The following is a 12,971-nucleotide window of genomic DNA, read 5'->3' as shown; positions in this document are numbered from 1 at the left end:
AACATGATGAATGTCATCTGTCAGTTCTATATAGTTTACGACTAATAAAATATCACGAAAAACTGTAAAATAATCATTACCTCGGCATTTCCAGCCCATTGCCCAACACCTTTTGAAACAGATGTGATATTTTTACCAGCTAGATTCAATACTTCTTGAACCTCTTCCAAATTAGGTCGAATTCCTACTTTGGGTATTAATAAAATGGCGTTGAGAACAAAGACCGACTCGCGTTCTTCTTTATCTGAAAATATTAACATAAAAACACTATACAACACATATAAACTATGATGATTAGAGAAGATTAGATTAAATCAAGATTGTGATTAAAAGTAGTCACAATAATGAGTATACGCCATTATAACGGTAAAAAAGATACAGAAAGACATTTATTTTATTTTAATAATAATTATTTCCAGAGCCCTTTTTGAACGTTTTCACAATTTGTTTGTACACGATTACATTTTCCTTTTAGTTTTGTTTTTAGTTAATATGTTTTAACAAAAATGCTAATATTTTGTCTTTAACTTATTCGTCATAAAATAATTTTTAGACACTAAAACCATCCTCAAATTAAACATACCTTTTACTAACATTTGTAAAAAGTATTGCATATGTAAAATATACTTTTATTGTGATTAAAAGTAGTCACAATAATGGCCACAAATCTCTAGAATCGTAGAGCAACTCACCAGGGCAGAGAGAGGCGAAAACTTACTTTACGGCTTGATAAGCAAAGACAGAAAGACTGTCAAAGATGTAGTGGGTCTACTAAAAGAGCATTGTAAGCTTAATAAGCTGATGGGATTGACGAACACATATGAAGTTTTTGTCAATCTGAAGAAGAAAAGACCGAACACATTTTATGGCAGTGCGATAGCCTGGCAAAATATGCGGTCCTTTATATTAGGCAATGATAAACCATAGGCAAAGAATGTTCTGTTCAGTCTCCAAGTTGTTAGATTTTTGAAAATGATACGACTTGAGAATGTAATCCTAGAGATCAGAAGAGAACCACAAAATATAAATTTATTTGTACTTACATTCGATGCAAAATCTCCTCCTTAAAGAATCTAGGGAGGTTCTGGTAACTTTAACCAATACGTCAATGACCTTTCTGGTGTAGTACCGTCTCATTTCGCTCACAGCACCTTTAACAACGTCTTGCATTGCTTTGCTCATGCCACCGCTGAAGAGTAAATGGGGTTTTTCAAAACATTCCCATACCAGCGACCAATCAGATTGCTGCTGAGGTGCTGCAATATCAGGCGGTTTTTCCTCTTCTAAAGAAATTTAAATAATAACTATTAATTTAAGTTAACCCCAGTTTAATAACTGAACTATACTTGTGAACTATAACTATACAATCGTAAACAAATTCTGTATTTCTAGATAATAGACCTCAGTCATATGTAAAACTTTGTATTAAAACATTTTATCCAAAAACATTTATATAAATTTAAAAAATGAGAATCGTTTTTATTTTTATTAAAACTAATACCAAAAAATAAATTAAGATAATTTATTAAAAATATTTTCACCCATTCATTTTGTTTTTGTTGAGTTTTAAATGCGTTCAAAATCTGTTTTAAATAATATATCTAATAAAAATGCATTAATAATTCAAAACCATGTAACCAAACTATCTTCGATTTTATAAACTTGTATTTTAAAAAAGATAAATCTATCTAATATAAAGCAAGTCCAAAAAATTGATACAAAGAAATCAGATTTAATTTAATTTTGATTTGGTTTGGTTTAAACTTACCTTCGAATACGAAATCATCCCCTTTTTCAGTAGACTCTGCATTATCAATTTTAGCTCTTTTTACCAGAGACAAAATTTCTTCTACTGCTTCTTCAATCATCATCGATTTTTTGTGCAATTCCGATGCTGCATAGCAACAAATGTCATCTGTCTTATCATTAAACGTATCTAAAATAAATAGCAATTTAAACATGCATACAACGTAAATACAAAATGATCGAAAAAAACGGCGTCAGCGATGGCTATGAAATGAAGATTGCGCTGGTATTTTATATTTAACAGTGCTTTCGGATGGAGTGGACCGTTCGCGACGGAGCGTCCGTCGTGTTCTTTGAAGATAGCCGTCGTACGAACTCCTTCGGACGGTCCGCTCCATCTAAAAGCGCTGTAAAATTATATGGGAAATGTCATTGATCGTCATTTCCAAGCCTTATGTCACCTAAAATTATAAATACTATTTGAGTTATAATGTATGCTATGTGTTGTTAAATAAGATATAGACAAAAACATTTATTTTATTTTAATAATCATATCAAACTCCTTTTGAAAATTTCCACAATTCGTTAGTCTATGATTGTTGGTTCCTTTTAATTTTGTTTTTAGTTAATTTCTTTTAACAAAAGTGCTTTATTTACGTTGTTTTTAATATCTTCATCATGATCATTTAATATCTTCATCAAATGATCTTTTTGATAATAGAACCATGCGCAAAAAGTGATACTTTTACTGACATTTGTATATACAACATGTTTTCAGTTTATTTATAGTATTGACATAGAGAAAATAAAACTATGACATAGAGAAAATAAAACTACTATGTATTTTAGAATCGAAATTGAAAGTAAAATAACTTACCTAAATCCCAAGGAGATTCGCCTTCTTCTGGCAAAGCGTGTAGCTGAATTGCTTGCATACTGGTTAAAACTTCCAGAACTCTATTTATGTATATGTCATGAATTCTGTCAGTCTACAACACAAGCATCACGGGGGTGTCACTTGTATGGGAAAACAGGCAACAGTCAAATTTAAACGTGCCAGGATAAACGACAAAGAAAACAACATCTGCCAGGCAAGTGCCATGCATTGGCTTTCTTTGTCACTCACATTGCTTAAATCATGATACCGCAGCCATTTTGCCAACAAAGAAGCTGGCCGGGCTGTCCTGGCAAGTGATTTAAAACAATTTTGCTTTTTTACAATATTAAATTACCATTTGGATGTATTTAATGCAATTATTCAGTTAACTGGTAAGTCAGAAATTACACACAAATACTTTATTCGTAAATACAACTAAGATGTAAACGTATTTTTGTATTTTTCAGATTTCAACTTTTGCAAAGACCCGCCGATAGAACTTGCCTGGCAGCGTACCTGTTTAACTAAACGTATTATTTCCTGATAATAATATCAAAACACGTAAGTACCTCTATAATTTATGATGAAAAATGATTTTGATTATGTTTTAAGTTATTTAAATACTTTCTAACCTCAAATAATAGTAAGATCCTTGTTTATATCGCACAGCCCGTTCAAAACTGTATTGTCTTCAAAAAATGTTTACAAAACAAACAATTATTACAAAATCAATGTCCTTTTAATCTGATTTATACCTTAGAAGGATGCCAGTAAAATTTTATTAAATCAACATTATATTATTTGGCCATTAATATGCAAAAAGGAGCATTTGCCTTAACTTAAATTTTCTTTTATTTCTCTTGTGACAATGTTCTCTATATTCTCTATTTTGAGTTAGTAAACTTTTGAACGGGATGTGCGATATATAAAATACAAAAATACATAATATATCCATTTTTTGGTTGTTTATGCACATTGGCTTGGTTTATGTTTTATCCAGCTTATATTTATTTGGTATAATAGTTTTTTTGCTTTGGAATGGCATGCATTGAGGCTAGATAGTGTTTCATTAGATCATTAAAGGAATTTAAATTAGCACATATTTTTTGTGATATTAGTGTGTTATTATGATACAACTGCTAGGTAGTTGTATCATAGTGCCTTATGCATCTTATTTACCTATTATATACTTATGTATTATCAGTAAATAGATGATAACATACTACTAAAATGTATTTTTAATAGTATGTTTATCTTTCCAATTCCCTAGTTATTTGCAAAATGTATTTTGAACTAATTTAAGTCATTAATTGATCATCTTTCTTTTTCAGGTTCCCGGATATTCTTTTTCATTGTTAAAAAAATATATATATTTCAATATTATTGTAATATAAATATTATTATTATTGCAGCTCTAAAAAATAAATGATATTGTTTATTGAATGTGTAATTTATTTACTATGAATTTTCTCTGAAAATAATAAGTCTTTAATAATATCATTGATTTGCTGTATAAAGTTAATAGACATATTTTTTAATACTTTAAATTATATTAAAGTAATAAAAAATATGTTTATTAACTTTAAACAGTAAATCAGTGATACTTATAAAAATATTTTTTTTTAAATTTCCCCTCTTTTAAGCCCCGCCCCTCCAATTCCCCTCAATTTAGCTAGTACTGCCAGGCTATACCAGGTGGCGTCTGTTTCCATTTTTTAACATGAAGTTAGCATTTCTTTAATGTTGCTATTCTCTGACAAGCATGTATGTTATATTCTATTTAGAATATTCTGAATTTTAAATTATTTATAGATTGCAAATCTTACCAATACTTTAAAGTTATGAACCGACTCGTTAGCTGAATTCACGTACTCTTGCCAGTCTTCAGACACCCAATCCAACTGTGTTAGCCCTGGTTCTATTTTAGAGCATAACTTGATCAGATGAGGTAAAAACAAAGGTCTTACTTCAAGTTTAACATTCTTGACTACTTTTAGAAAATCGTTGATAAGAAACTGTAAACGAAAATATAAAAAATACTGTGAACAGGTTTGTTTAGATTAGCAAAATATAACACTAATACAACAAAATACTTCATTTTTAAAACTAGACACGCATTTTGCTGCAATACTAGCAACAAATCCGAGTTATGCAACCATGTTATCATCAGCAGATGATTAAAACTGAAAAGTCGCGTCTAGTGTTAGAAGTAAAGTGTTTCGGGTGTATTGTGGTAAACTAGTGCTTTATTTTGTATTTCCAAAGGTAAACCCACTGTATTGTTTAAAGTAGGTAAATACTGACATATAATGATTATTAAAACTTAGAAGAAAATTCTTGGGGATAGCGGTCTGAAAGCAAAAGTTAAACAACGTTTTACATACGCCAAGCTTTCGAAAATTTTATTTCCTTTTTCAAGATATTATAATGATTTGGTTTGGTTTGGTTTGATAATAATACATATTAGATGTTATTGTTAGTTTGCCTTTAATATGTTTGAAGATATTTGTGAAAACTAAATTGCCTTGATGTAATTTTTCTACATTTTCAATTTTACAAACATTGAAAGCTTGACACAACTTTTTTAATCACAATAAATTATATCGTCTCTACTTACTATTGGATTTAATGGTTATTGTTATATTTTTATATCTACCTGTAATGAATCTTGTACAAGACTGAAATGATCTTGTTTAGCGTACAGTGTAAGCGCAACCATAGGCACAGGCAGATCCATTTTAATCATCAAGTCAGCTTCTCTAATAAGAAGTGGAATAGTTGTATGTAAATTGACTTTTAATTTTTGTTTCTCGGGGCAAACCGCTAGAAGATGTTTGGTTAAACAGCGATCGGCGTCTGATACCTACAATATATTTTTTTTATTTTTAAATAAAATTTTAAACGACTGCATTTGTCTACGTGTTGGTTCATCCATAGAGCCACCATATCAGTTTCGTATATTTTCAACATATTTTCAGCTGACCTATGTCTTTTTGATAGTTCAACGGTAGCAGGTAAGTTTTTCATTACGTGGTGAGTGGTGACGTTAGATAGTAACTCATCTAAATGTGAAGATAAGCATCTAGCCCATTTTATTCTCCCTGGAAAATTAGTTTTATTTTACAAAATTAATTTAATTAGTTTTTAGAAAAATTTGCTTTATTTCAACAGAACTATAAACTAATAAAATAAAACACTAAGAGAAACAATACAGCAGAATTTTGTAAAACAAGTGATAGCTAAATTAGATCAAATAAAAAATCGGAAGAATTTTGGACAACTTAATTATATTTTATAATTATACAATTAAGGCTTGGTAAAACCGTTATTTTTAAATATCAGTTGAACTGTTATGCATTTATATAAGCACCTGGAAAGTATACATATACCGGGTGCGTCTCAAAGGTGGCTCACCCCTATAACTTTTTTATTTTTTCAGATAAAACAACGATATTTGGTATATTAGTATATGACATAAATTGGGATTGATTGACGTATTTAATTGTTATCGGTCACTTTCGGTTTCACCGGAAATTACTACAACTTCTGATTTTTAAATGGCATCCTCGGTATTTTTTTTACTTTATTTGATAGAAAATGACACTCTGAATCGAATCACATATCATATGTCAGCTTTTCACATTTTGGCATATTGTTTATTTGAAATTGTAACATGCGGTTCATAACGACAATTTGACTCAAAATACCAAGGGTGTAGTATCAAATTGTTCGTAAAAAAATGCTTTTTCCAAATATGCTAATGAGTCACCCTCGTTCCATTTGAAAAAATTGAGATATGATTAAAAATACGATTTGGGCATCTTTTAACCGGCCAGGACAAGACACTAAAAACATTAGACGATCAAATCTATTTTTCCAAGGCTTCTTGATTAAAAATTAGTGTTTTTAACACAGCCATGGCACTCTAGATTGAAATTTAAAATAGAATTTGTTTTTGAGTGACTATGTCAAAAATTGACATATCATATGTTATTCGATTCAGAGTGTCATTTTCTATCGAAAAAAGTAAGTAAAAAAATATCGAGGGTGCCATTTAAAAATCAAAAATTGTAGTCGAAAACAATTGAATACGTCAATCAATCCCAATTTATGTCATATACTAACATACCAAATCTCGTTTTATCTGAAAAAATAAAAAAGTTATAGGGGTGAGCCACTTTTGAGACGCACCCGGTATATATTTTTCTTTGATGGATTCCTAAGTTACAATTTCTTGATATCGTTATTGCTGATAAGTGGGTATATTTGATTTTTGAAGAACTTCAAAAATCATCAAGAGCAATGAAAGTACATATATAAAAATAGTAACAAAAATAACCAAATATTACTGCACAATAAAATCTTTAGAATGTAAATAAATATTTAACATTAAGTTATCCAAAAGTAACTAACTCATGACAACAAATGTCTGAAAACAATTATTCTAATGCCAGAAACTTGATTAAGGCAATTCTCTCTAGTTCAGTTATTAATAATAATTATTATTTCCATTGACATTTTTATATTCAATGTTTTTGCTACAGCTGTTAACATTTTTTCTTACCATGGAGTATTATTGATGCTGAAAATACAGAGAAATCCAACAAAAATATATATATAATACCTACCTGCGAAAAGACAAATTCGGGTAATTTGAGCTTATTTTTCCACACATTTGACACTGTCCTACAATATTAAAAATTTGCAGATTCAAAAGTACGTTAAACAAAAACAAAAGCTACTGAAAACCACTGAAAAGTTCACTTCGGCCTTGATTCCGACTTCAAACACACCGTAAGCTAAACGTAGTACGCTATAACGGACCAAGGGCTGTCGCGAGGGGTGGTGGGACGGACGGCTCATTTCATTCAGGAAGACTAGCAGCGATGTTGTCAATAGTTCTAGACGTTTCAGCACATTAAACAGTAAACATGTCCTTTAATAGTAACGCATATATCCTCTGGTTAATAACCCCCATATTATTACGCATGCTTCTTTAAAAATAAACTATTAATTTAATTAAGAAATTGAGATTTATTGATATCCGGTGAAGGTTTTAAAGTCACCTTTTCTGCAAATCAAACTAAGTAGATAGGCGCAAATTTGAGATGTGGCAATGTCGCCTTCTCTATCTCAGTTGGTTTTTACAGTACGTAGTCAACCTCCGATTGTTTGATCGGGTTAAAATGCACAATGTGATATCTGTTCTTACTAAATCTATGCAAACGACCGACTTAGCTATTGCGAACCACACTTCCCCTCCCGAAAGTAGCATAATTCGCTATTACATACCAAACATTAAAAGAAACTGTTACTTTTCATCTCTACTATATCGGTTGTTGCGCGGTGATGACTGAGCCTACAGCTTATTTATGGCAGTTATTTTAGAACCTGTTTCTAGCCTAAAGCTACCACAAAACCGCAATAGAGCGACACAACCAAAAAAAACTGTTAATTCCTGGCTGCTATATCTCCACCGTCGAGCATTTTCGTTACAGGTAACTTATTTTTTCATTTAGGTTATTTCTTTAAACTTTTGTGCGCCGAAAGTGCACCGAATACATATCACGACCCATTGATCTCTAGTGCTGTTACTTTATACCTGTTATTTTTTTGAAGTAATAACTGTTGTGCCATTATGTTATTTCTAAATAACTATTGTAAAATAACAGATAGTTAAATAACGACTCATCTTTTTATACAATACTCTACCTGCTATAGGTGGAAACATTCTAGGCACAGGAGGATCGTCCCTCTGCTTCTTATACATTTTAATAATCCTATCAACTTCTTTTTCACAATACTTCAATATACGATCGTATTTTTCTTCTAGTTTCGCCAAAGGAATTTTTTCACTGACTTTTTCGAAACGTGTTAAGAATCTTATACCTTGGGGCGTTTCCCATACGCTGTCAAAGTTTATTTCGATTATTTCTGCAATTTTATCTTTCAGTTGATCAGTGTTGGACAAGAAATTGTCGAAATCTTTTTCGAATTCCATGTTGCGCTGGTCCAGATAATCGTATTGTTTATTCATAACAATAGATTTAATTTCTGTAAATTTCTGGATAGATTCTTCAAGAGCTGAAAAATGCAATCAAACCAATAAAAATATTCATTAAAATATTTTTATTGAAATATATACTTTTACTTATATAAAATTGCACATATAGGGATCTCGTAAACTAGAAAAGATACAAAGATGATTGAACTAAAAAAAGTTGCGCTTTGCTAAATACCACATATTATCGTGTATTGAAATCTAAAAAAATGATTACTTTCGGAGATATTTAGGAATAATCGAATTCTTCCGATTTTATTTTCATTTCTTCTGACTATACAGGATGTTTAAAAACATAACATGTGTTATCTCTAGTGAGAAGATGAAAATAAGGCGTAAAAATAAGATTTATTTTTTATATCAACATAGGACCGATTCTGCTTTTATTCGGGTTTAGTTACTTAAAGTTCTCTTCTTTTTCGATTCATTATATTTCCCTCTGCCCTTGGCGATTCGTAAGAAATGTTGAGGGTAAAAGTTATTATAAGTACCGCATATTTGCTAAAAAAGTGTCGCCAGATTTGCCAGGGATGTGTATATGGGTTCGTATTCGTATTCAATAATATGTATTTTGAAACTAAACCCATGTGTCTAAAACAACTCTTAACATACCATCGCCAAGCAGTAATCCTTCCATTCTTCGTTGAAACAACCCAGTATAGTCATCAATCAAATCAAACATCGAAATTATTTTTGATAATCTCTTACAGAAAGAGTCGAATTTTCCAAATATGTAATTTTCCGAAAAGTTAAACGGCCGATTTAAAGGCAAGGTGACTTGGTTTTTCACCACTAGATATGTTTTTCGATAAACTTTGTTTAAAACGATACAGTGGGTGAGTTTCTCTTTCATAAGGACCCTGTCTTGGGACCAAATCGTTTCTTGGCCTCGACAAGTAACGTATCCTTTGCAAGTTTCAATCATTTGGTTGGTTATCTATAAGTAGAAAGAAATACACAAATTATATATCTTAGGATTTTTTATTATTTGAAAATTTTTCAGCATTTCGTTATTTGTGTTTAAATTTTATTAAATATTTTATATTTATTGTGATTTTACAACAACCATGTCAAAATCATATATTTTTAAAGACCGAAAACTATAAAAGAATTATGTTTGATCTGATAAATTTTTGTAACAACGGGATGATATTTAATATTGTATAGTTATTTGTTGTTCTTTAGTAGGTATAGTAGGTAGCTCGATTTTGAATTCTGAAATTCTATTTTTTAACAACAATAGTTAATTTTAAGATTAAATAAACAATTATCGCTTGCAGTATTTTAAAATATTGCAAATGATTATAGATACTACCTAGATAAATATGTTTATAACATATTGTATATATTTTAGCTTAAAATTAGCAAAGATTAACAAATCTCAATTCTATTTGACAATATTTTTATTGTCTGTAGCGCAAATTAGAAATGTTTAGGAAAAATATATATAAATTAAACGGTGCATAATATATTGTGTCAGGATACGCACATTTTTGTTTAAAGAATATTATATTGCGTTATTTCTAATAATTATTTATTATAAAATTTTTTTTATTTATTATTTTGTTTGCCAAAATGAAAATGAAAATTATTTTTCACTATAAATTTTGAGTAAAAAAGTTTTTTTTAGAATACGTCCAAAAGCATTCTTTATTATAAATAATCCTTTAATTGAAGTATAGTTCTATTGTCAATAATATTTTTTGTCACAAATATCTTAGTCTCAGATTTAATATAAAAATATAATAAGTTGTTATCAAAATCATAAAAAATATTAAATTAAGCGTAAGATTAAAAAACAGTCAAATATTTATTTACAAAGACGCATACATATAGTATTTTTAATACCTATTTAGAGGTACCAGCCGTTTTAGTAACTTAACGTATGCGGCTTCTTGCACCATCTAAACCCGCATGAAAAAAATTAGGTTATGACCTTTGTCATGTCAAATGCTTGACATATTTCTTATTGCATTGGCGGAGTGACTTGAAATTTCATATTATCAGTGGCGGTTTATAATAATAAAAATTAATTTTATGAAATTCTAAAGATGTTGACGTAATAAAAAAAATATAAAAGAAGCGCACTAATTTTAAAAATATTGTTTTAGTAACTAGATACCGAGTTTTCTTAAAAAAATACCTATATTATTTAAGATCTCGATTTAAGGCTTATACCAAAGAATATCTTAACTTATACTTATGCTTAATGTAGTAAACTATATTCAAAACGATTTAGGATCTCGATTTAAGGCAATTCAAAAGCGTCTGATGCACTAAAAGTATAATAAATAATATAACAAGAAGTCGAGCAAGCAGTAATAATATTTATTTAAGGGCTCGTTTAAGTACAAATTCTACAGAAAAACAGGTTTAAAGAGCTTTTCGCTTTTAGCAGCATGGTATTTGTTCAAAAATAATATTCTTTTTAATCTGATTCCAGGCATTTCCAATAACTGTTTTCTTCCATCCCGTTTTTTGAAATGAAAACCCATTTTTTTAATTCCCAAATATAACGAACTTTTGGAAATCTTAGTTTCTGGAGACTCTTCGATAAATTGCCGGAAAATAGTTTCTGTGATTTTATCCTTTCGCGCATACATTTTGTAAATTACTTCCCTCAAACAATGTAGGGTATTCTTTGTAATTCGGATTTTGCTCCGGGAAACGCTTGCAGACATTTTTCTTTCTAAATTCGAAATCTGTAGCTCTGTTTGGTTTTTCAAAGATTATATAATGTGCATTCTGGAACTTTTAGTGCTTCGGACGCTTTTTGAATTGCCTCAAATCGAGATCCTAAATCGTTTTGAAAATAGTTTACTACATTAAGCATAAGTTTTTTGGATTCATCAGAATATCGCATTTTTATATCTTATTTTGCGTTATGACATTAACATGAAATGTAACTTCAAAAACGTGACATCTAACAAATTATTAATAATCGACGTTCATTTTTGTTGGTAATTTTTTGTTTCAACTGATTTATTAATAATAAATAAGGATGGTGTTATTCTAAATGGGTATTAAAAATACTATAAATATCAATTTTTGTTTTTATTTTTTTATAAACAGCAAATTTATCTTACCTTTACCATTAAAGCAGAACATCTCTCAGAAGTATTATAGAACTGTGACACATTAAATATCAACTTTACCGTTTGTAGCAAACCTGTGATACAATCTTTCATTTTAACCTGTAATAAAGACATTATGACATATTGTCCTAATTTTGTTTTAGAGATTGGAAAAAACGATTTTAACTCTTACCGGATCATCTAGATACAAAGAATGACACTTAGTCTCCAACGCTTGAATAAATTTTGCGTTATCCTTGGCTTCGTTGTAACAAAACGAAATCTTTTTGTCTGTTTCATTCCAGTCCTTTAGAATTTTGGACCGGGCCAATTTTAAACAGAAAACCGTCATTTGAACTTCTTTTGAGTTAACTTGACTGACTATCTGTGAGAACCGAGCTCCCCTTTTCTTCCAGTACTCCAATTCATCTTGAGGTCCTTGAAAGATGATAATAAAAATTCAGCTTTGTATTGTATACAATGGACAGTTTGCATGAATTTTTAATTTCCTTGAAACATCATCTTCCTATTTCTATCAAATGTTTGAAAGTCTTTAGCCAAAATATTTATTCAAAATTACTTAAAATATACTAGATAAAGCTTTATTCAAAACCTTAAAATTAGTGGAATAAATTAGTGGTTTTAATTAGCGTAGAAGTTTGTTCCTCTAATATTAATGTAAGCATTCACAACGTCTAAATTAGTGGTAGTAATCTTCAATTAGTGGAAAATGTTAACAAACTTTTAACTTTTCTACTAAGCTTGATTTTCATGCATCCGTTGTCCGACGATACGTTGATACGATATTAATTTTATTGGTAGAATTTAAAGACGTTGATTGGTTAAAAAATAACGCAGTTTTTAAATCTATTGCATTTTCATGCCTCCGTTTATCGGATATACGTTGGTGTTATTTTATATTTTCGTTTCCATAACGATTTTGTTATTTTACTGATACTTTTATTAAGGTTAGATTAAATTTGTCAAAAAAGTGTCAAAACGTCCGTTATCGTATGAACGGGTCCATTGACGGGCTGAAGTAAAATATTTACGGATGAAAAGTGGCACGAAAACGCTATGACCAATCAGAGCACCGTCGGACCAACGTATAACAAGAGTATAACGGATGCATGAAAATCAAGCTTTACACTTCAAAATTTGCAAGGAATGTCATTTTGGCCTTTTATTATCAACCGTCAAGAGAAATTGTGGT

At 29.9% G+C, this 12,971-nt stretch overlaps 1 protein-coding gene across 1 annotated transcript in view; it reads right to left on the bottom strand.

Moving 5' to 3' along the window:
• The window catches only part of LOC115887460 (dynein heavy chain 5, axonemal), a 109,100-nt gene that overhangs the window by 86,616 nt on the left and 9,513 nt on the right, over window positions 1-12,971 (bottom strand). The window contains exons 6-16 of the mRNA XM_030906895.1: window positions 11,952-12,196; window positions 11,771-11,878; window positions 9,297-9,621; window positions 8,336-8,707; window positions 5,543-5,724; window positions 5,280-5,486; window positions 4,450-4,638; window positions 2,624-2,735; window positions 1,769-1,936; window positions 1,044-1,283; window positions 81-244 (exon numbers count right to left, since the gene is read on the bottom strand). Of these exons, the coding sequence (XP_030762755.1) occupies window positions 81-244; window positions 1,044-1,283; window positions 1,769-1,936; window positions 2,624-2,735; window positions 4,450-4,638; window positions 5,280-5,486; window positions 5,543-5,724; window positions 8,336-8,707; window positions 9,297-9,621; window positions 11,771-11,878; window positions 11,952-12,196 (2,312 nt within the window). The remainder of the gene's footprint in view (window positions 1-80; window positions 245-1,043; window positions 1,284-1,768; window positions 1,937-2,623; window positions 2,736-4,449; window positions 4,639-5,279; window positions 5,487-5,542; window positions 5,725-8,335; window positions 8,708-9,296; window positions 9,622-11,770; window positions 11,879-11,951; window positions 12,197-12,971) is intronic.

The sequence above is a fragment of the Sitophilus oryzae genome, unplaced genomic scaffold (assembly GCF_002938485.1).
Source record: "Sitophilus oryzae breed Bouriz unplaced genomic scaffold, Soryzae_2.0 scaffold_576_pilon_pilon, whole genome shotgun sequence".
In the NCBI taxonomy this organism is placed as follows: Eukaryota; Metazoa; Arthropoda; class Insecta; order Coleoptera; family Curculionidae; genus Sitophilus; species Sitophilus oryzae.
The sequence above is the reverse complement of the archived record's forward strand: the minus strand, read 5'-3'. Positions and strand labels throughout refer to the sequence as shown.